Genomic DNA, 21,053 nt, shown 5'->3' on the forward strand with positions numbered 1-21,053 from the left:
GCTTTATGTACAAAGTGTTTATGTAACAAACCTACCAGACAGTCAACTACTCTCTCTGCACTTTCTGCAGGACAAAACAATAATTGCAGCACTCAACCTTTACACACTTAATCGGCTCAATTGGAATGCTGTATTCAAAGGAAAATGAAGCTGTTTATTGAAAAAAATAAAAAAATGTGAGTGTCAGAGCCAAATTGTCCCATCTCCCACAAAAACAACATTTCCATCAACCTGGCAGCTGCTCTACCAAATTATCGGGCCTGCTGTTCACATCAACTCACCTTCCCTGCAGTGTTCGGGCATAACAAGGCCAGCTCTCTTTGTATTCAGCCTCTTTCTGCTCCTTCTCAGGTCTGGATTGGCGACCCTGCCAAAATCCTCTCTTCCATGAGGAGCGGCAGTCCTTATTCTGTGGGCGATATCTGACCGACAGACATCATTACATGAATCCAGATTGTGAGATCGTGCATGTTGTTAAGCTATTGCCCTTTCTAAACAAGTGTGTTCAGGAGTCATGTAGTTTTACCTGGTTAACTCTACAATTTCCTCCAGTAGGAACTCTACCACCGGGAACGCCAAACCAGGAATGTGAATCATTGGACAGTTTCCTGAAGGGAAAGAGACTCATGTTAAAAGATTTCAGATCACAGCATTGAGAGTGGACACATTATTTATCACAAACAACTGAGTTGCAGTGGTCCACCATAGGACCTTCAAGAGCAAACGTAGTGTATCATTTATATGCAACTTGAGGTTTGTGAAGTTTGGCTCCTCTGTAACTACACCACAAGTGGCATGCAGAAGGCTTTAAATAAAGTTTTTTTTTTTTTTTTTTTAACGTTATCAGTACACATGCTAAATTTACATGCCAGCATGTTAGTTTGTGCATATAACTTGCCATAGTGTCTTTGTATGTCCTCATCATCATAAAGCTCATTACTGGTCACATGACCAAGGTACGTGATTTTGTCCACAATATGAAGCTCACTTCCAGATGGATAGAATGCGGGAAACACAATGTTACGTTTCTCCTTCATTGGCACAATCACAACTACACACTTTTTGGTGTTAAACTTAATGTCAAATTGTTCCCCATATTCAAAGCAGACAGAGCAGTTGTTGTAGCCCAGAAGAATTGGTGAGATATTGACAAGATCATGTGCTATGAAGAAGATAGTTTAGGAGTCGGTCTCCCACCATGCATTCCATCTTACATTGTCCTAGTACTTGAGATTGTCTATATAGAGATTAAACAGCATGGGGGACAGAATTCCACCCTGTCGTACTCCATTTGTCTCTTGATGAGGTTCAGAAGTTGTTTGCCCCAATCTAACATGCAGCGTTTGGTTTGTTTACCAAAAATGCAGTGCCCGTATTAGATATAATTCCCTCCGCCAAGGAGGTTATAAAATAACCCGCATTTATTTGTCCTTATGTCATTTAACAAGCTATCTCAAAAGCTAATTTTCATTAAAAGTGGTACACAGGTACATTTTGATCAAAGAAAGAATCCATCAAATTTTATACGTGATCCAGGTCAAAGTAACAATTGAAAATTTTCAATTCGCAATATAGTGTCTTATGTTGTGTTCTTGCAAATTGTGAAAAGCTACATAAATGATAAAGGCCGTTGATCTGGATGTGGAATATGTGCCATCTGCCCGTGTCCACATTTACCCTTGACGGAAGTCAGAAATCTCTGATTGCTCTTGTTTCTCAAATAGTTTCCCAAGGTTGATTCGCTCAAATGCTTTGGAGGCGTCCAAAAAGCACAGAAACATGGTGGAATTCTACCTTGTGTAGCTGTTTACAGCCTCTTTCAGAGCATATAAACACAGATATGTTCCACAATTACTTTTCCAGCCAAACGGCTCTTCAGTGGTGCCAATATATTGCTGAAGTCTGTCTAGTAGAATTATTTTGATAGCACTCAGGCAATAGTTAACATAGTTAACAGCAGAGAATATATGCAATTTGTTGGATTACTTACCAAAATATTTGGAAAACTTCTCTGCGTTGAGAGTCGCACTCATGAGAATGACCTTGAGATCGTCCCGAAGGCTCAGCAAATCCTTCACAATGACGAGCAAAACGTCTGATTGCAGATTCCTCTCGTGGATTTCATCCAACACCAAGTGACTGACACTGGCTAATGACCTAAAAAAACAATTCCAAGTAAAATAAATTAACATGGATTGTTTGGTTTTTTTTAATATGTATTACATATGGATGTATTTCCTCTGAACACTTATGTCAAATACCAAATTGGTCTGAATATAAGACAGGCTTTTATTCTTGATAGTCTGAAAAAGTGGGGTCATCTTACCATATAAATAACTTTTTTTTTTTTAGAAATCCTCAGTAACATAATTTTAACTTCTGGAACATTCTGACAAAGAGTTTTTTTTTTTTTTTTATATAACTAAGCTATAGCATTTCCAGCGCTCGATCCATTCCACAAATTGTTGGGTTTTTGTTGTCCAGTTCATTGTACAAAGACATGTCAAAATGAAAAATAGGCAACTCTGATCATTGTGAGGAGCACAAATATTTTCTCCTCCCCACATGAGGCAAATATTTGAATCAGCACCTGTGAAAACAACTGTGTCAATGTATATAAGGCGAATAAATCAGCACACATTAATTTTCCTGTCAGGAGAATTTCCTTGTAAAAACCTCAGGCAGAATACACAGGAATTAGACAGAGTGATTTAAAAAGTTTAACACAATTTTATTACATTATTCTTGCAAGAAGAGACAATGTCACAGTACAACCTTTGCATGATTGTCCAGGAGCTTGTCTAACTATGAAGTTGGACAGCGCCTTACTAAAGGCTGAATTGTTTTGAGAAAGATCCATGTGCTTCCTGCACCATAGACTCTCAAGTTTACAAAAAGCAGCACAGAGGTTCCAAAAGTGCAGACATCGGCCATCCTTGAAACTCAGACTGCAAAATTACACATCATTCGTCATGAGACAAAAACACGATTTTCCTAACATTTCCCCCTTGTAACACAAAAGCATTACAGCCCTTTCATAGTAACAACGTTTATTATCTTGTTGGCATGTGCTTAAATTGACCATACTCCCCGATCTCCTGTGAAACCAATAATATATTGATATTTGGAAATTGGCTGTGACACAACACAAAATGGATGCAGGTGCCACATGTGGCCCGTGGGCTGTTACTTGCCCACGTCTGGTATGGAGTGTGCATTTTAGCAGCTTTAACTCTGCCAAACTACAGTCCTCCAGGTGCTATTACTCCACCTGCAAATTTCTCTGCCACCCACCATTAAAACTCACAAGGAAAACACGCAAAACTTCAGTATTTTCCCCAGATTTCCTACACTTTAGATTGCAGCACAAACAAAAAATATTGAGATTTGAGGTTTGAATCTCACGGCTGGCAGGCATTAAAAAACAATGATAGTATGGTTTAGTGATGGTGGTGCTGACCAAAAGACACAGGGCTGAGGGTGGCAGAGCAAAGGATGGGGAGGTTTTCACAGGGAGGGAGCAGACTGGACATGATTATCCCTCTTTGAATGAAGGTTGAAGATTTGGTTGGAAAGTAGTCATGTGTCAGGAAAAGGAAGCTGAGAGGATGGAGCTGCCAGACAAGAGAAAGAGTTGAGGAGGGCAAGTGATGACATTCATGGATGCAATGAGTAAGAGTACACAGGCAATTGGTGTTGGAGAGGAGGATATCAGAGAAACAGTATTTTGACAAAGAGGATTCACTTTGGCAATTAGAATTCACTGTGATAATCTTTTTTTTTTTTTTTTTGTTGCTCGGTGTAAAATCACCTAGTCAAAAACGTGCAATGTGCCTGACAATCAGTCCTAAAATAGATCTGTAAAGTCATGCCAAATATGGTATCTCAAAGAGCATGAAGCAAAGCAACAAGACAATAAGGCAGAGCTGATGCTCTCACTTAGTTTATGCTTTGTTTCTTGTTACTCTGAAGACATTCTGAATGCAAGGATGAGTGTGCAGGGATGAGTCAACAAAGGGAGTGTGTGTGTGTGTGTGTGTGTGTGTGTGTGTGTGTGTGTGTGTGTGTGTGTGTGTGTGTGTGTGTGTGTGTGTGTGTGTGTGTGTGTGTGTGTGTGTGTGTGTGTGTGTGTGTGTGTGTGTGTGTGTGTGTATTTCTCCGGGATGTCAATGGGAACCCATACTAATGAATCTTTCAGTAGAATCTGCTACAAATCAATGGGGGAAGAAGGAAGGACAGCTGGAATGGAAGTATGAAAAGGAAGAGCGAGAAAAAAATGCAGAAGATGTGATGAGGATGAGAAAGCAGGGAGGGCAGAAGACTCACCGGTCTGAGCGAAGCCACTGAAGGATAATGCCAGTTGTACAGTACAGGATTGAACCTTGTCTCCGTGGTAACCGGCTGTAAAAATGTAAAAAAAAAAAAAGAAATAGGAGGAAAAGATTTTACATTTCTCAAATGACACAGATTTAAGATGAGGTTAAATGTGATTGAATGTGTTACCACCGTGACAGCAGGGTTCATCTGATAATCTCTGTATTTTTCCTAAAATTGTAAACCGTGTAATTGCCTTTTCTGTATTTTTTTAATTGGTTGAGATACAGTGAGGAGTTGGTGGACTCTGTTCAAACATTCTTTTCTCTCAGCTAAACGTTGAAAGGGATCCTATCGCATAAAGCTGAGGCTGGTATTGCTCTAAAATATCCTTATATATATTAACCATAGTCATAATGTGTTTTAGCTTCAGGATTCATCAGTCAAGAACAATCATCCAACAAATTATAATCGAAAGACTTTAAATGAGGTTCATTCTGGCCAAAAAACAAAAGGAATGTCCTTGGGGGAAAGCATTTCACAAACAACTGAACCTCAACAAAGGCTTTGTTGTATAATTAATGCAATTGTGATATTTTAAAAAGAAAACTTTGACAAATAGCAAAGGGGATAAAACTGACATAAATGTTTCATGAGGCAGAAAGTGCAGAACAGAATCATAAACTGCTCAACAGAGTCAACACAAAATGAAAACAAACAGAGCTGTGAAACAAACAGTGAGCCTCCGAGACTGCGTAAAACACAGGTGACACAATAACGCAGTAATGATAAATATAAAACATCAATTATTTCAGTGAATTATACTAATACCCAAATAGATTTTTAACATTTAACAGTGTCTGTGCCGGGATGAGAAAGTCAATAATGCACTGCACGACAGCTTTGCCAGGGGCTAGGTGCTATCAAGCTGCTGGGAAGCCTGAGGACAAACAGGAGCTGCTGAGCCTCTCCTGATAAACACACAGCTGATTCATAGATAGATTTGCTGCTCTGTGGTTATTCAATTACTCACAAACAGAACTGAGTTTCCCAGATCTGAGACAGCAGCCTGCTACACTTGAGGCCTGAAGTGGGATTTTCTCTTATTGAGGTAACTTCAGGGTTTTCCATACTACAATGCTGGTTGACTTCTTACCGGGGTAAATCACCATGACGACTTACGCTGAACGACTAACCTGTTCTGGAGCAGGTTATGTTCTGGATAAGATATCGATGAGCATAACAGCACCTCATCCTAACCAATTAGATTTCTTGGAAAATGACCTACCTGTACTTAGAAGATCCTGATTGGTGTGTAGACAGTCAGAGGAGCATTTTTGAGAGAGAGAGTTTTTAGTGATAGACGCAAACTATCTGCTTTGAAGTACGATTTTGTTCTTGACTTTTTCCCCAAGTCAGTTTAGCTCTACTGCAGTCGCATCTGAAATAATGCGGTTAATAATGGTCACACGTGGCATTACGGCGGAAACGTGAATTTATGCAATCCACAACTACTTGTGCCGAGCTTCAAAAGACCTCAATGGAAAATATAAACGAAAGGAAGAGCACTGGCCTCTGGTCGGTAAGTTGACCTGGGACATCCTGAGTCACCCCAGTCACCCCGCATTACTATGTGAGCAATTGCATAACTTACAAGGCAGCAATGAGGAGTTTTAGTTAATGTGAGCTCATAAATTACATCATGAGGTGTCATTCCAGGATGATCAGTGGTCTGTAGAGTGACACACATTTCATATTACATCAGAGTGGCTAAAATGATTATGGTCATTGACTTCATTGCTGCTTTACCACAATAATCAGAAAGTACTGATATATGAACTGAAACATTTTTTTCTAAATGTTTGTACCTAAAACTACCAACCCCATCAGCAGCATGTTCAAGATCAAAATCACACCAGCTGAAGCAGCCTTTAGTTTCTCGACACTCCAAATATACAGAATATTTGATGCTGATGCGAGTGACTCTCTTCTTTACTGCAACTTAAACTGAAGTAAAAGTAACCAATTCTTCAGGACAACCTGCAGCTATTGCCTTTATATTTGTTAACTCGGGTAGCAAGTAAATATGTAATATTGTGGCGGCCATTAGGATCCAGGCCTCTCACCCAGTAGGATTAAGGGAAAAGGGGTGGGGTTTGAGTTCTCCCGCACCCAGGCTGTTGCGGACTGTTCAGTCTAGTTCTGTTGGTTGCTAAATAAAGACGTGTTCCTACCTTCGGCTCTGCCTCATCCTTCGCCCTGCCACAATATGAGATAATGTTGTGGAGTATTGCTATTGCAATACGCCTTGCAAAAAGTAGACAAATACTGAAGTTCTTAATGTTTTTGTGCTTTAGAATTTGTACCTAGAAATAGCAGTACAAGTAAAATCTTCTTGGACCTAATTGCCACCACACACATGCGCCATAATCTTTTTTTTTTTTTTTTTCTCAGACCAGGTGTTGACTTTGTTATTGTTAGTCCTCTTTTTACATCAGTGCATGTGTAAGAAAAAAATAAAGATTAAAAAATGGAGGGATTGGAGGTGACTCAGAAATCAGATGGGTGCAGAAGGCAAAAGACAACAAACATAGCAGTATAAATACCACGACCACTACTCATTACATATGTATGAACTCAAAATTTGACAGAAACCCATAAACCAGTTTGGTTGTTTGTTTGTTTTTTTTGGGGGGGGGGGTTGTTTACACCATTTATGAAGTGCTTATAAACTGGAATGTTGTTTGTCTCCTCCCTGCTATCATATTTTCATGGTCATGTAAAGAAACCAAGTATAATATAAGTGTTTTGTTTTTTTTACAGACATTTCTTTATCATGTTTCACAATCAATATAACCATCCGTATGTATTATTTCCTGTATTTGGCTGATGGGAGAATGGCATCTACATAGTTTATTTCATTCACACAATAACAAAATGTGTTTATTGTCATAACCAATCTTAAACTGTGATATTCATCATTACGTCATCATACCATTCAAATCTCAGAGGAGAGTAAAAATGAATCGACATCTAAATAAATTTTTTTTTAAAGATAATGCAATAATTCTCTACAATAATGCAAAAACAAATGACCTGGAATAAATATTTAAAGGAGTCAGTGCATGTTAGGCTTGCAGGAGAGCACATCACATAAATTATGGCTAAGTTTGGGCCCGATTTGAATATAGTTGTAATCCACTGGAAGAAAACAATAAAATTAGAGGTATAAACTTTTGGACAGGTGATGCCATTTTGCATATACTCACTAAAAGATCTGGTCTTATTAGTTGGCAGTGAGAGTGGGTTCACAGAGCACTGCTTTACAAAAGAAAAAAAAAACTGAAGCTGATCTAAAATAAATGGACGATAACAATGAGTATTACTTTTGTTATGGGTTTACAAGAGATCCGTGAATTGAAAGTATTGCAGCGAGATGCAAAGAAAAGAAACCCAGCAGCTCCGGAAAAGATTGAGAAAATGTGGAAAATGATACTCCATTCGGTCTATCACCTTTACCATTTCTTCCGACAGTAATCATTTTCTTCCCATCTCTTCGCCTCTAATCTCCGGCATCAATCTCCCCTTCTATTAGACCCGGCTCTCCCTTTTTTCTCTCCTCCAATTGCATGTGTCTCATTCTCCCTCTTCCTCTCCCACCCCGCAAGTCCATTGTACAAAACCCATTTCAGATTGTGTCGCCGTCTTTCTCTGCAGACGACTTTGTCCGTCTCTTCCTGAACGTGTTCTCAGATTTCAATTCCTATCAAATAATCCAGCTCTTCTTCAAAAACAATTTCCTGTGGAATTAATTCATGCTATATTTCCCCCATCTACCCCAATTTGCACTCAGAAACTCGATAACCAAATCAGATAGTCCTGATAGTAATGAAGAGCTGCCATAGGTCACAGAGGCATATTTCACATTAAAATGTGAGAGTCCATCAAGCTTTCTATCTCTTCTACATGCAACGTAATTCAGGTATGACAGAATTTAATCTTGAAATAACTGCAAATGTTTGCAAGTTTCAATGTTCAATTTTGTCACACTGTGACCACCTGAGCAAGCACCTCCAAGTGTCTATTTAAATATTTGAGAAGAAATCAGATTAAAAAAGCAATAAGAATGAATTGTTTTAATAAAGCACACATTCTTACAACTGAATTCATAGTGGGTGTAGTCAGATTAAAATTATGAAAGAGAATGTATTGTGACACTAACAATTAGACCACAAGATGCGGTCTAATTGATATTTCAAGATTTACTGGGCACTTCCCATTAAAAATATCCAACTAGCATGTGATGTGTCATGCATCTGATTTTGGCATTCAACCCAAAAGGTTTAAAGGTTGGGAGACTGGGTGGTTGCAGAGTGTTTAAGTTAAGTGAGAACCTCTGGTCAAACCCTCAAATATGTGTCTCGTCAGCCCAGGAAAAATAGACTAAACTACACCAGCTGGAGAAAAGCTGAAATGTTCCTGTGGTAGCTCCAACTATCTAATAAACTTTTGGTGCAACATTTAGTGTGGACTTTAAACAGAAGATAAATTTTTATTTTCTATCTTATTTTCTATCATAAGCACAAAACCAGTTTCTGGGTGCCAGTTGAACAGTGAGCATATTTAAGCAACACACTTACTTCCATTTTATGCATGAGCAGGTGTTTGACAAGACTTTCTTACCTCTGTAGGCGGATTTGGTAACCGCAAGAGTTTGCGTTCCCAACACTTTCTGCCCTTTCCGCTGCTACACGCTCTGCTACCTGCCAAGAGACAAAACACACACACATGAACACACCATTGGTATTGTGATTTTCTGTTATATCATCATGAAAGACGAAGGAAATATATCCACCATCACACACAGATTATGGAATGAAACTTAAGTCGGTTCAGAATTGTACATACGGAGATGGCGCTGATGCGACGAGGCTGTGTGCAGACCACCCGGCACATTGAGCCGACGCCTCTGTTTATATGGTCGTCCAGGATGAACTGGGTGACCTGAGTGGTCTTTCCACATCCGGTCTCACCGCTCACCACCAGGACACGGTTCGCATTAATCGTTTCCACGAGCTCCTGTAAAGAAAAGCAAAGTGAAAGCTCGTTTAGTTGTACTACATTTTTCATCAACAAAGTGTAAGTAAAATAAAAATGCAAAAGCAATGTAGATAGTACAAAAGCAGAGAGAGCGGATGAGTGATTATAGATGAGATGGCAAAAGATAATAGAAAATGAAGTTTGAATAAGAACTATAGTATGAAATCAAACACTTGCCTCTTTCTTAGCATACGATGGCAGTTTTTCCCTGAATTTCTGAAAGAGAAAATAGTAAATGTCAAACAAAATCAAAGATAAAATTAAGAAGAATTATGAGCCAGTGTTTGACTTTAAGACTTGATCATTACAACAACTGGGTGCTTTAGCATCATCATGCTTAGCTTGCACAGAAAAATAAATAAGCATGGCACTGTTGTTACACTGTGAAAAAATTGCATGTTAATCAAACAACCTATACAACCTCCTTACAACTAGCACGCCTCGAATCGTTTCCATTTTATGGCTGTAGAATAAACAAACATATGTGCAATGAATGAGTGACTGTCCCTTTTGTTAATATATAATTTCAGCTTCCATTATTTGGCAGTTGTTCAATACTACTCTGTGGTTTTAATGCTACTGGGGAGCTCATGTTACTATTGGGTGACACTGGTATTGTCATATAGGTGAAATCCAAAGGGAATACTGATGTGACTGGTATACGAGTGCAAAGCTTTTATTCATCTGCTTTCACATGGTTTTGAAATTTCCGGATATCAAACAGTTTAGGTTTCTTGGTTATGGAAAGTATATAGACAAATATGTCATTATTATACATATTTGTGATGCATAGGCCACATTGTTTGTCATGCTAAACCATTTAGACTTGTAAACAGACCCATCAGTTAAGCAATGAATGGCAAATAGTCAGCATGGAAATTATCCTGGTGGAAAAACACAGATATTAAGACGCAACTCTCCACTTAATTTCTTGTTTTAGTATGGCCTCATGAGCCACTTTGTTAATACAGATTAGATAATTAAATCAAAAACCTATGGCACTGGGTAATCTGAAAGCACACAATTATTTCATTCAACATTGTGACTATCAGGGAAAAGTAACAGGTAGGACAGTCTGAAGACCTGTTAATTTTATTTACAGTGGCTTGCAAAAGTATTCATACCCCTTGAACTTTTCCACATTTTGTCACATTACACGCCACAAACATAAATATATTTTATTGGAATTTTATGTGAAAGACCAACACAAAGTGTCACACAATTGTGAAGTACAAAGAAAGTTATACATGACTTTAAATTTTTTTCACAAATTAAAAAACTGAAAAGTGCAGCGTGCAAAAGTATTCAGCCCCCCTGAGTCAATACTTTGTGGAACCGCCTTTTGCTGCAATTACAGCTGCAAATCTTTTGGGGTATGTCTCTACCAGCTTTGCACATCGAGAGACTGAGATTTTTGCCCATTCTTCTTTGCAAAACAGCTCAAGCTCAGTCAAATTAGATGGAGAGCGTTTGTGAACGGCGGTTTTCAGACCTTGCCACAGATTCTCGATGGGATTTAGGTCGGGACTTTGACTGGGCCATTCTAACACATGCATATGTTTTGTTTTAAACCATTCCATTGTAGCCCTGGCTTTATGTTTAGGATCGTTGTCCTGCTGGATGGTGAACCTCCGCCCCAGTCTCAAGTCTTTTGCAGACTTCAACAGGTTTTCTTCCAAGATTGCCCTGTATTTGACTCCATCCATCTTCCCATCAACTCTGACCAACTTCCCTGTCCCTGCTGAAGAGCAGCACCCCCAGAGCATAATGCTACCACCACCATGTTTGACAGTGGGGATGGTGGGTTCAGGGTGATGTGCAGTGTTAGGTTTCCGCCACACATAAGTTTTTGCATTTATGTCAAAAAGTTCAATTTTGGTCTCATCTGACCAGAGCACCTTCTTCCACATGGTTTCTGGCACACTGCAAATGGGACTTCTTATGGCTTTCTTTTAACAATGGCTTTCTTCTTGCCACTCTTTCATAAAGGCCAGATTTGTGGAGTGCACGCCCAATAGTTGTCCTGTGGACAGATTCCCCCACCTGAGCTGTGGATCTCTGCAGTTCATCCAGAGTCACCATGGGCCTCTTGGCTGCATCTCTTGTCAGTGCTCTCCTTGTTCAGCCTGGAAGTTTAGGTGGACGGCCGTGTCTCGGTAGGTTTGCAGTTGTGCCATACTCTTTCCATTTCCGGATAATGGATTGAACAGTGCTCCGTGAGATTGGGAAATCTTTTTATAGCCTAACCCTGCTTTAAACTTCTCCACAACTTTATCTCTGACCTGTCTGGCGTGTTCCTTGGACTTCATGGTGATGTTTGCTCCCCAATATTCTCTTAACAAACCTCTGAGGCCGTCACTGAACAGCTATATTTGTACTGAGATTAGATTACACACAGGTGGACTCTATTTAGTCATTAGGTCAACATTCAATCAGTCAGCAGTCATCAGGCAACTTCTGAAGGCAATTGGTTGCACTCAGAGAAAAGGGGGCTGAATACTTTTGCACGCTGCACTTTTCAGTGTTTTATTTGCGAAAATTTTTTTAAGTCATGTATAATTTTCTTTGTACTTCACAATTGTGTGACACTTTGTGTTGGTCTTTCACATACAATTCCAATAAAATATATTTATGTTTGTGGCGTGTAATGTGACAAAATGTGGAAAAGTTCAAGGGGTATGAATACTTTTGCAAGCCACTGTAGATCAAACTTTAGACAAGTCAACACACTCACCAACATGTCATTGTTCTTGTTCCTGTTTTGCTGATCGATCTTCAAGTATTCATCCAGTGACTTGTCTCTGACGACTTTGTGGAATAAAAACTCTGCATCCTTATCCATTCTCTCTGGCTGTGGTTTCTCTTCATCTTGCAGTTCTTCTTGATCCCACTCCTCTGGAGGCTCGTCTTTACATGCTGCTTTCGAGGATCTAAAACACATTTCCGGTTTATTATCCATAATTAAGGTAATTATCTGACAACACTGTTCTTGGGCAGGATACATTATTGACCAGGATTGTTTGGTTTTGTTTGCTATAAGATACAGTACCTCCTTAAGTTTGCATTTCCTCTTTCTTAAAAGTTACCTTTTTGATGTTTGAGAACTTTTCTTCCCATCTTGATTCATTTTGTCCTCATCTTCAGAATGGATCTCATTTTCTCTTTTAACCTCTTCAGGCTTGTCCCCATCAAAATAACTGATGGTAAAATAAAACAAAAAAACATATTAAAGTCAAATTGCTAGCAGTTAGAGCAGAAAAATAAAATCAGAGAGGGCAGAATTTTTTATACTTTCAATTGTTCCCATTTATCCTACTGTGAGCTTAAATCTACAGCATGCGAGCCACAAAATGGAAGAATTATCCAAGCTGTTCTCACCAATGACCACTACTGTTGGCAGCCGTCTGCCAGTTGTCAGATGTAGAAGCTCTTCCCTCCCTACTGTCTCTCCGTGGGCCGGACTGGTCGTTTTGGACGGAGGAAAGCAGCTTAGTAATGTGTTGCTCTCTGGCCTCATCCATCTGGACGACTGCCCGCTGAATAAACAAAGACAAAAGAGAAATTTCCGACCTGATTGCACCTAAACTGGGATACATTTGAAACATGGTTTTGGAGTGTAATTTATACAATATAACACTGAAACCACAATTAAATCCACTATTGTCCCACCGGAACTGTGAAGTACAAGTACAAGTACAAGTACAAGTATCAATGAAACAGAGGTGTAAACTTCATTTTGCGGTTAATTTGTTCAGATTGCTCAAACAAAAGGCCCCACGAGACATGAATGCATCTCTCTTCAAAGAGTGATGAAACATGAAAGCATTATATAATGATGCCAACATCTTGAAGACCGGTAGCCACTTATATGATGGGCAATATTCAGAAAAATAATTATACCAGGTCCCTCTCACCATTCCTCATGTCCAACTCTCTTTTATAGAATTGAGATCTTTGAGCCACTCTCCACCCACACTTTGGAAAGCACCACCATTGGAACTCCAATTTCTATAATCTCCACCTTAATTTAAGTTACCCCTTGTAGCATATCACATTCTGACTTCATTGTATTTTATTATATTTATGCTTGTAAGGTTTTGTGTGCTTTTATGCAAGATGGAATTGAGAGCCTTTAAAGGTGCTTCTGAATATATTGCATTGTTATTATTATTACTATTATTATTAACACACAGGAAATCTCAGAATCTGGGTGGCTCACAAAAGGTTTGAACAAAGATCAGCATGTACAACACTAAAAAAGTAGAAGCCAGTATCTAGAACCAGTTTCAAATTATATAATCTTTTGACCCATATGAACACAAATTTACACAACTGCCCAGTTAGAATAAGATACAACATGGACACTTGCATATAAGGCTGCTGTTTTACAGATTGAATGGTGATGTGCAGAGTTTTGCAAGTTCAGAGAAGAGGACTGTTTTTTTTTTTGTTTTTTTTTGTGACATAAAGAGAAAACTAATATGCATTGCGAAAGCTAAACTCTCAGTTCTTAGTTCAACACATCGGGTTGATGCATTAAGATTGTACCCGCTCCGTACCGATCTTCTGTCGGCTTGTTTTCTTCTCACAGCTCCGTATTTGGCGTACCACAACCCGATCTCTCGACCCTTCAGATGCGGAGGAGGACGGTCCCGTGGCCCTCCTCCTCGGTCCTGATCAAAGTCGGAATTGCTGTCCCTTGGACCTCCTTCTCCACCACCACCACCATCTCCTCCTCTATCCCATCTCTCTCTGCTGCCATCCCTATATCCACGACCTCCTCCGCGACCACCTCCTCTTCTCCCTCCTCCTCCTCCTCCTCTCCTTCCACCCCCGCCGCCATATCCATAACTCATACCGGTGATCGCACTGGATAACCAATAGCTATTTAACGTTAGCTTGTAGCTAAGTGCTAACAGTACTGAGCTACACCCTCTATCCACCAGATTCTTGTCATTAAAAATGCGTGATCGCGCGTATCCAGCGAGCGATGGATGTCTTACTGACAGCAATAGAGTGCGGAAGCACTAATTTACTCATTAAACAGCAATATAAAGTTATAAATGATAAATAGCTACGGATGCTCAGAATACTCCTTTCTATCCTACCCGTCGCGTGAAAATGACGTCAGACAAGCCGCCAGATGACTAAATGCGTAAAGCTCTCTGATTGGGTGTTCGTTTTGTTATTGAAGCGCAATTCCAGCATGGAGACTATGGAATCATGGGTCATTTATTTATACCCATGCTACATGTAAACTGGAAAGTTACTGAATATAATATTATTTTCCTTGATTTCTAAGGTAAAATTAAATAGAATGAGAAACATTTTATTTTATATCTAATAGGTCTAAAATTGTGACATACTGCCGACCTGTCCAGTGTATATATAAGTGCAGGGTATATAAATCAATTGTTTTCATGGTATTCATCATTGTATTATCAAAACACACTCAACTGTTCTGTCTGCTGAGGATTATTAGGAATGTGCTGCTGCAGGTAGGCTGGCCACCAGACCTGAACAACTGGACGTTAGACAATTTGCAGAGCCTGGACTCTGGAATGAGTCAACAACAAAGTTGGTCCCAGGGCGTGAGAGTCAATCCAAGCTGACTATGGGCGAAGGCAGGGTACACCCTGCGGACAGACACAACCACCACACACATTTTTGGATGGATGTCCTGCAATTCTGAAGAGGATATCAGGAAATTAGTGGCATAAAAGTTGGAAGGGTTAGAAGTCCAACATTCAAAAGCAGAAGCTTTTAACTTTAAGGGGACTTTCCATATTTTCTCTGTCCCAGTGTTGGTGTTCACTGGATATTTGAGTTTTTCTCATGGGAATTAATATCATTTTGGCAACTATGAAAGTGGCAATAAATGTAACAAGCGTGTCATTCCTGATGGGCTCCAACATCTTGCAACACTAGACAGTAGAGTTATATAAGTAGGAAATAACACCTTTCTGTGAAATGAATCTTATCCAGTAGTTCTTGTTGATATTGGAAGAGTTCTTGCTGTTCTCTCCCACCAATTTGTTTTGATTTTGCTGTCAGTTTTGGCCTGTGTGCTTTCAGTTCTCATCGAAACAATTTTTATGTCCGAACATTTTCAAATGTATTCAATTGTGGAAGGAAGAAGATTTGAGTTTTTGGTGATCTAATGAACAGAATGGCCCTCTGCTTGACCTTTTTTTGCGCATATGTGATTTGTCCTTGCGATCTGTTTCAACAATTGAACACCTTTGTTCAGAGAGGTGTTAAAAATGCTTTGTATAAATCAAATGTGAGTTCATCAAACGGTTCATACAAAGTATCTCACACTGTAGATGTTTGTCAATTGGATTTTTTGAGTACTGACCATGCACAGGGAAAGGCAATAAGTGATGTCAATGCAGCTGCTGCAATATGTTCACTCTGACATCACAAGAACATTAGAGAGTGACCTGTTATTTGGTCTTTAAAGGTTACAGCCAATAGAAAAGATCCACCATGACGGCTGGAAGCTGTCATCTTAAAGGTTTTCAGCTGTGAAGCATCATGGAACTCAGGTACAACTGTCTTCTACCTTCAGATACAACAGATTCATGAGATGCTTTTATGTTGAAATTGTGATAATGAGAATGCACTTAGATAATAATCAGCAATCAGTTCTCCATGGCCACCTATAATACATGGCATAGCATAAATTGGCATGGTTGTGCAATGGTTTCTGCTCTCACCTCACAGCAAGAAGGTTGTGGGCTCAAATATGACCAGGGGCCTTTCTTTATGGAGTTTGCATGGTCTCCCTGTGTGTGGGTGTCTTCCCACATTTCCAAAAACATGCACTTGAGGTCCCCGAGTGAGACCCTCTCAAAGAAAATTTTGTTTTTATTGTAATTTCATTCTGTGCATTATTCCTTGCTGAGGGATTTTGACTGGTGTCTCTGCAGGAGAAGTATTCACTTCTACATTCACACTGAACTGGAGCTTTGTAGATTTTCATGAATGTTTATTTTGTTCTATTTTGACAAAAGAAATTTGAGGTGACAAATAGAATATTTCAATATTTTGTTGTATTATTATCAGAATGCTTCATATAAGTTGTGCAACATTCAAATTGTAGGCTTTATGTTTTCTTCAGCTCATGACACATTTTTTACTTATAAAGAGGTGGGGGAATTGGCTCTTCAGATTGTGTTTGCTATTGATTATTTGTCCGAAAAGCAACCATCAGAACAATTCTCTTTTTAAAAACAAGTTGAAATACCAAATGATCAAAATCTGTGGTTATTTCGTATCTTTTTCACTGTTTTACACAACTCTCTATTTCTCTCTTTGCCTAATAAGGTGAAATCCATACACATACAGTGGTGAAGGGCATTGTGCAGATGAAAGAACATGAAGAGTGATTATGAAAGCGGTTCATGCATGATGCTCTTGGGAGCTTGTGGTATAAATCTCACCCTGCAGCTCTGCGCTGCTGTCGAGAAATATCCCACATCATCACCTTCAAATGAACTTCTTCTTTTCACACCCGTCATCATCCTGACTGTGGAATGTTTTATTTTACAATGCGTTTAAATGAAAGGTTGCGAAGTGTGCCGATTTCCAACTGCTGTGTTCTTGAGAGAATTTGCAGAGATACTGTGGTAGAAAAAAAAAATCACAGGGTTTAGAAGAATCACATGTTTAGATAGAAAACATTATTTCAAATAAATAAAATAAAGTCAAATTCATTTATAATTAATTTATTGTTTTTATTTATGTATTTTGAAAATGTGTTTTTCATCAGTCCCTGCATGTATCTGCTTACATGCTTAAAAAATGTCCAATGTCCAACTCTAACAATATACTGTATAAAATTGTGCTTTTGAGCTGAGATGAGCCTGAAAAGAAGAAACACATCAACAGTGATCAGGTGAACCTTGTTTGAGTTTACAGTGACTCATGTGTTTTTGTTTTTTTTGTTTTTTCCTGTAGCTGCCAATATCTAATCCGTGTCATTATTTTGAAATGAGCGCGTGGTCCCAATATCTCAGTTGAATGCTCTAACAGGAGAAGATGAGGGATTTGAAATGAACCGGTGTCAGAGAGTTAGCAAAGTGGGAAAATAGTGTGAAAATAGGCTAGGAAGGTATAAAAGGAACAGGCTGAAAATAAAGCTGATGATGTGTGAGAAGAAAGCCTTTGGGGAAGTGGAAGGATTGTGAAAACAAATTCATATTAAAAGAGAGGAAAGTGTTGCAAATGCTCTCTCTCACCAAAGCAGCAGATTTCCACATCTCACTGTCATACCTGTGGACTACTTGCAATCTATCCAAACTCTGTATAATCAGACTATATATATATATATATATATATATATATATATATATATATATAAACATATATATATATATATATATATATATATATATATATGGTTATATGGTTATATAGGTAACACATACACCACAAATATACACCTTTGTACATTTTTTCATGTCCCTGTGTTTTAGCCGAAATTGTTCAACAAATAAATTGAGGGGAAAAAATGTCAACATAAGCAGTAGCACTGATTATACATTTAGATGGAGGCTCACAAGCGTGTGATTGCTACGGTCTAATCAGAGAATCAGAGGTTGCGAGTGGGTGGTAAAAGTCCTTGAATCATACAGAAATCATAACACTTTAACAATTGCTGCTGGTCAAAACTGTATTATCAGTTTTCTTTTAATAATTTCTTTCTGCTGATGGCTGGCCTTTTCTCCAGTGGTCCTTTTTTCAAAGACAAGAAAATGATGGGCTTTTACTACCTAGTTTATACAATATCACCTAATCAAAAAAAACAAAAATCATATAGTAACTGAATTGGTGACAATACTGTGATCGTCTGGGCACAACGACCAGTGTTGTTCTGGGATATCTGGCTCATATTACGTATAAAAGCAACGCAATGCATGTTTTATAGATGACTTTTTTGTTGTATTGATACCTCCTGGTAATAAAAGCCAACATCACTAGAATGCCTGTTTATTTCTTTTGCATACTGCCACATTTGTGAGGAACATGCATTTGTTGGAGGAGCAGCGAAACTGGATGTGCGTTTAGCACCCGTGAAAATGTAGCCCCTGGCAATGCCAGCTTCTCTTTGCTGTTGCTATTGACTCTTTGAGGATCTGGTGCTGACAATCAATGATCATTGAATAAAGACATCAAGATGAGATTCTGAATCCACCAGTTCATGTCTTCACAGTGTAGAACCAAGTGCTCATCTCCAAGATGACTTCAATCTACTATAATTGGACCAGACATGACCAACACAACCACGTTCGCTGACTTTCCACAAAATGCTGGTTGAAGAACAGTCCACACCAGTGTGTGCGCAGGCTGGTGACCACCATGAAGACAAGGTTCCTGTCTGTTGTGTCTCTATATGGGCTTTCCACACGCTACTTAGGCTCTTGCCTGTTAAATGGATAAACCATTCAATTGCCAACATGCCTTGTTTCTTTAGACTTTATTCATGCAATTCATCAAACAAGACTCAAAAGCAAATACCATCTGTGTTCTTTTAGTATAGATTTGTCTACTTTTGCATGGGCCCAATTCTCAGCTGTTGTTCATCCCACACATACTTCTTGGCAATGTGGCACCATTTCTAAAAGAAATAAGCAGGCTTTTCAGTGATGTGAGAAGCAGTTATAGCATAAAAAGAATATATAATACACATATAACACATGCCCTACTTCTCTGTGTAGTTTAATCACTAGGATAAATAACTTGGTACTTTTGATTGTTTCTTGTTTAGGATGCCTTTATGGAGTGCTTATAGCTGTTAATAACATCTGAAACTGAAAAAGCAGTAACAAAAATGAGATAAACTCACAGTAGGGGAATGCCAATAATCCAGATTTATAAGCTAACCTTTATGTCGGCCTGTGAATAAATTCAAACATTGTCTTGGAAGCAGGCAGAGAGACAGCAGCTCTGCAACTGTTTTCCTCTATGACAAAAGTGTGTCAAAAATACAAAAAGAGTTTGTGGAAACACCAGCATTTGCAACTAAATATGCATAATGATCAGTTTATCGCACATTACTGGCGAAATGAGTTGCTTTGCAGTAATGCATCATTCCCCGAATAAAAATAGTACCTACAGCTGATGTGCCTCCCCATGTTTCATAAAGCAAGACATATCACAGTTAATCGATCAGTTTGGTTTGTGTGAAAGCTTAACCAGAATCTGAACTGTACTCATGTTGAATACTGAGAGAAAGCAGATAATGGAATTATTTTCACTCTGTTAGGCAGCAGAGATGAAACACTGCTCAGCTGTAAACCTGTGGCACCATTAGCAGCTGAAATGTTGACAGTCAATACAACTTTTCATTCATCGTCATTCATATGCTTCTACATTATGTGCCCCTTGCCTGGGGGCACTGGGAACAGAAATACATCACAATATTGTTGAAGGCAATTTTCTGGTATGAATCTTTAATGATAAGCTTCTTCAGGATGATGGGAGCTGTCACAGTTAATCTTGTGGTCTTGCTAAGGGACAATTCAAAAGCTTGTACAAATAAACTCTACACAGTGCTGATGATGAAGCTCTAGCCTAACTGTTGACATATAGGACACACCTCCATAAAACAAACGTAAATACATATATGTCCTAAAATTAATCATTTTCCTGCAGTACACAATTGACAAGGTAAATGTTCATATAAGTAATAATAAATATATTGTTGCCCAGTAGAATAAAGAGTTGTATGAATCTGAGAGATGTTCACAGTCCATGTTACCTGTAAAACAATGGTGAAGTGCACATTACCAGAAAAGAACATTGAACTCCAGCCCTGTATTTATGCACGTATGAGAGGTCCCAGTGGTTTGCTGATTGGATGGAAAATGAACCTGGTGAGCAGAGAGATGAACCCCCAAAGTGACTCTGAGATGTACATTCATATGCTGTCTGCTGGAGTAAAATATGCACAGTCACTCATCTCAGTCGCGCCAAATGTGCACGAAGCAGAACACTGTCATGCATAAGAATCCCCTCAACCTCTTTCTCAAATAAGTTCCCTTCCTATCTATTTTCCACCCTAATGTTTCAGATTTTCAACAGGTATGAGTGATGTATCTCAAATTTGATAGTAGCGACAAGAATTGCGTAATACATGATAGGTATAAGAGATCGGTGCAAGGAAAAAACACAATTCTAATAAATATATGAAGATTCAACACATTTGCTTGAGAGAAACATCAAAATTTCATTCAGGTCAGTGACATTATTAAACATCGCTGTCATACGTAGGCTTTCATTCTTACGGGCAGTGCTTCTTCTCATACATTAAAAAGCACAACACACAGTCGGATGAGTCAGATACATGGGTCAGGTGACCCCTCCCTTCGCGGCTGAGTCACCAATGATGTAGTCTGCTGGAGCTGTTCCATATCAGACATGATCAGGCCGGAGCTCCTCCTTTTCTACGTCGAAGTCATTCTTTTTCCTCTCGTGCTGTCTCTGTTCCGTGATGACAGGCTGCCATATGGTGAGTCACAGCAGGGACACAGATACAGTGGTAAAAGACCCTCCCCCACCTTTTCAGTTTCTCTTGCGTTCACCACAAACTATGACTAGCTGTCCTCATACAAGCTAATCTATCTCTGTGTACT

The 21,053-nt window shown here is 39.0% G+C and overlaps 1 protein-coding gene across 1 annotated transcript in view; it reads right to left on the minus strand.

Annotated features, from left to right (window-relative positions):
- The window catches only part of dhx36 (DEAH (Asp-Glu-Ala-His) box polypeptide 36), a gene marked incomplete at its 5' end in the record, with an annotated part of 30,175 nt that extends 15,905 nt beyond the window's left edge, over positions 1 to 14,270 (minus strand). Inside the window, 11 exons of the mRNA XM_080513928.1 lie at positions 282 to 422; positions 527 to 608; positions 1,991 to 2,157; positions 4,327 to 4,401; positions 8,998 to 9,077; positions 9,223 to 9,393; positions 9,592 to 9,630; positions 12,149 to 12,344; positions 12,501 to 12,611; positions 12,793 to 12,950; positions 13,974 to 14,270. Of these exons, the coding sequence (XP_080370054.1) occupies positions 282 to 422; positions 527 to 608; positions 1,991 to 2,157; positions 4,327 to 4,401; positions 8,998 to 9,077; positions 9,223 to 9,393; positions 9,592 to 9,630; positions 12,149 to 12,344; positions 12,501 to 12,611; positions 12,793 to 12,950; positions 13,974 to 14,270 (1,517 nt within the window). The remainder of the gene's footprint in view (positions 1 to 281; positions 423 to 526; positions 609 to 1,990; positions 2,158 to 4,326; positions 4,402 to 8,997; positions 9,078 to 9,222; positions 9,394 to 9,591; positions 9,631 to 12,148; positions 12,345 to 12,500; positions 12,612 to 12,792; positions 12,951 to 13,973) is intronic.
- Between the last annotated feature and the right edge of the window lie 6,783 nt (positions 14,271 to 21,053).

The sequence above is a fragment of the Blennius ocellaris genome (assembly GCF_963422515.1).
Source record: "Blennius ocellaris genome assembly, chromosome: 2".
NCBI classification, from domain to species: domain Eukaryota; kingdom Metazoa; phylum Chordata; class Actinopteri; order Blenniiformes; family Blenniidae; genus Blennius; species Blennius ocellaris.